This window comes from Belonocnema kinseyi, chromosome 1, assembly GCF_010883055.1.
Source record: "Belonocnema kinseyi isolate 2016_QV_RU_SX_M_011 chromosome 1, B_treatae_v1, whole genome shotgun sequence".
Classification (NCBI taxonomy): domain Eukaryota; kingdom Metazoa; phylum Arthropoda; class Insecta; order Hymenoptera; family Cynipidae; genus Belonocnema; species Belonocnema kinseyi.
In genome coordinates, this window is record NC_046657.1 from 169,498,075 (window position 1) to 169,499,742 (window position 1,668).

A 1,668-nucleotide genomic window follows, 5' to 3' on the forward strand; every position below is an offset into this window, starting at 1 on the left:
AAAATCCGATCATCGATGTTTGATTTCGATTCCGTGCTACTGATTCGCCCCATCTGTTTTTCAATCCGTTGGGTAGTTTTCCTATCAAAAGTTTAAGAAGATGAGAATCCATGAGACCTGAAGATTGAAGAGATTCTACCGTAGTCACCAGATTGGATACCGCATCCGCAAATTTTATCAATGTTATTGGTTTGTCATCTCTGACATTAGACATCCCAGTAACTTGGCTTGTCAGTTCGTCGATTATATACTCTGGACGATCGAAACGTCGCTCCAAAGTTGTTATCACTCTTTCCACGTTTGTAAACACTAGTGACGCTCGGACTGCCTCCAGTGCTTCCTCTTTTAAACACTTTCGTAATCGAAGCACATTTTCTCTCGGTGAAAATCCGCATTCTTTAGTATATTCGCGAAAACTTCCTATAAACAATTGCCAATCTGCTGGGTTGCCGTCAAAGGGTGGCAAATCTTTATCAAGGGCTTGTCTTGCCATATATTTGTGACTCACTGTCACTTCAGGCAACAATTCATCTCTTGGCCTTTCTTGCTTCTTCGGATTGTCATTTATCGCACTTTTCTCTGTCTTTTCAGGTAGAAGATTACTCAATTTTCCGATCCATGAGCGTACTTTCGAGACACTAGTCCGTTCCGTGCATCCAAAGTGAGCTGACCCTCTATCTTCGCTGCTGTCTCCAGACAGACTTTCTGCACGTTCGTCTAGTTTTGCCTGTTCTAACTGGGCTCTCATTTCCGCTAATTTCTTTTGGCGATCAGCCTCCTGTTCCACCAATACTCTTTGGTGTTCGGCCGCTTCTCTTTCAATTCGGGCGATTTCCTCAGCTTTCTCTAAATCTATCTCTATTTGTCTCCGCTTAATAGTACTAGCAGAGGATGTTCCCGATCGCCTAGACTTAGAGTAACGCGAAGTTCCTGAGTGCAATTCATGAATAACGATCGAAATTCTCTATACTTTTGTCATTTTCCGCAAGCACATCAGCTCTCACGGTTTTCATTTTCGGTGCCGTTCTCTGTTTTGGCTGTTTAGACTCATATGTAAATCGGTCGGGTAATAATCCTTTCGTTTTCCTCTCACTTCTTCTTAGTGTTTCTTTCTCCGGGATCTCGGTTGAAGCTGAAGCTGAAGGAGGTACGGTGTTCCCACACTCTCCCATTTGTGTTGGATCCGTTATCAATCCATCTCCTTCTTGCGTCTTCTTCTGCTCCCCCTCGTTACCTAATCCGTCCATAGTAACCAGGTTTTTGAGTATTGATAATCGGGTAAATACACTTATTCCTCTCACAAATTACAGTTATATTTCGGCACAAATATCAATTGCACTGTTCACGAGTATATGAGAACTCTCACACGTATTTCTCAATTTCTTCACGTGTCACATATATCGTGAACGAAGCACACACTTTTCTCAATTCACGATATCCAATCATGCACTTCTTTCACAATTTTCGGATCCGAATCCACCGCTTAAGATCCGGCTCGAAGGATCATTTGTTTCGGACTGTAAGGGATTTATGAGCTCTTGTAGACAGAATTATTATAAAGGTATATATTTTTATTACAAGCACTTTGGTTAACTACTTTTATTACATAAATTGAGATAATATATTTGAATATAACTTTAATATGATTTAAAATTAAAATGTTTGACA

At 40.6% G+C, this 1,668-nt stretch overlaps 1 protein-coding gene across 1 annotated transcript; it reads right to left on the reverse strand.

Annotated features, from left to right (window-relative positions):
- Nucleotides 1-92: 92 nt before the first annotated feature.
- On the reverse strand, nucleotides 93-1,247 carry LOC117181155. Its single transcript, XM_033373724.1, has 3 exons — nucleotides 1,094-1,247; nucleotides 213-930; nucleotides 93-117 (listed from the first exon to the last, which is right to left on the reverse strand). The coding sequence occupies exons 1-3, from the start codon at nucleotides 1,245-1,247 to the stop codon at nucleotides 93-95; spliced, it is 897 nt and encodes a 298-aa protein (XP_033229615.1).
- Nucleotides 1,248-1,668: the final 421 nt, after the last annotated feature.

Coding starts and splice junctions, on each gene's coding strand:
- LOC117181155 (XM_033373724.1), bottom strand. CDS start 1,247: ATGGACGGATTAGGTAACGAGGGGGAGCAGAAGAAGACGCAAGAAGGA. Junction 931..1,093: donor GAAAGAAACACTAAGAAGAA/GTGAGAGGAAAA, acceptor AATTGCACTCAG/GAACTTCGCGTTACTCTAAG. Junction 118..212: donor ACAAGCCAAGTTACTGGGAT/GTCTAATGTCAG, acceptor TTCAATCTTCAG/GTCTCATGGATTCTCATCTT.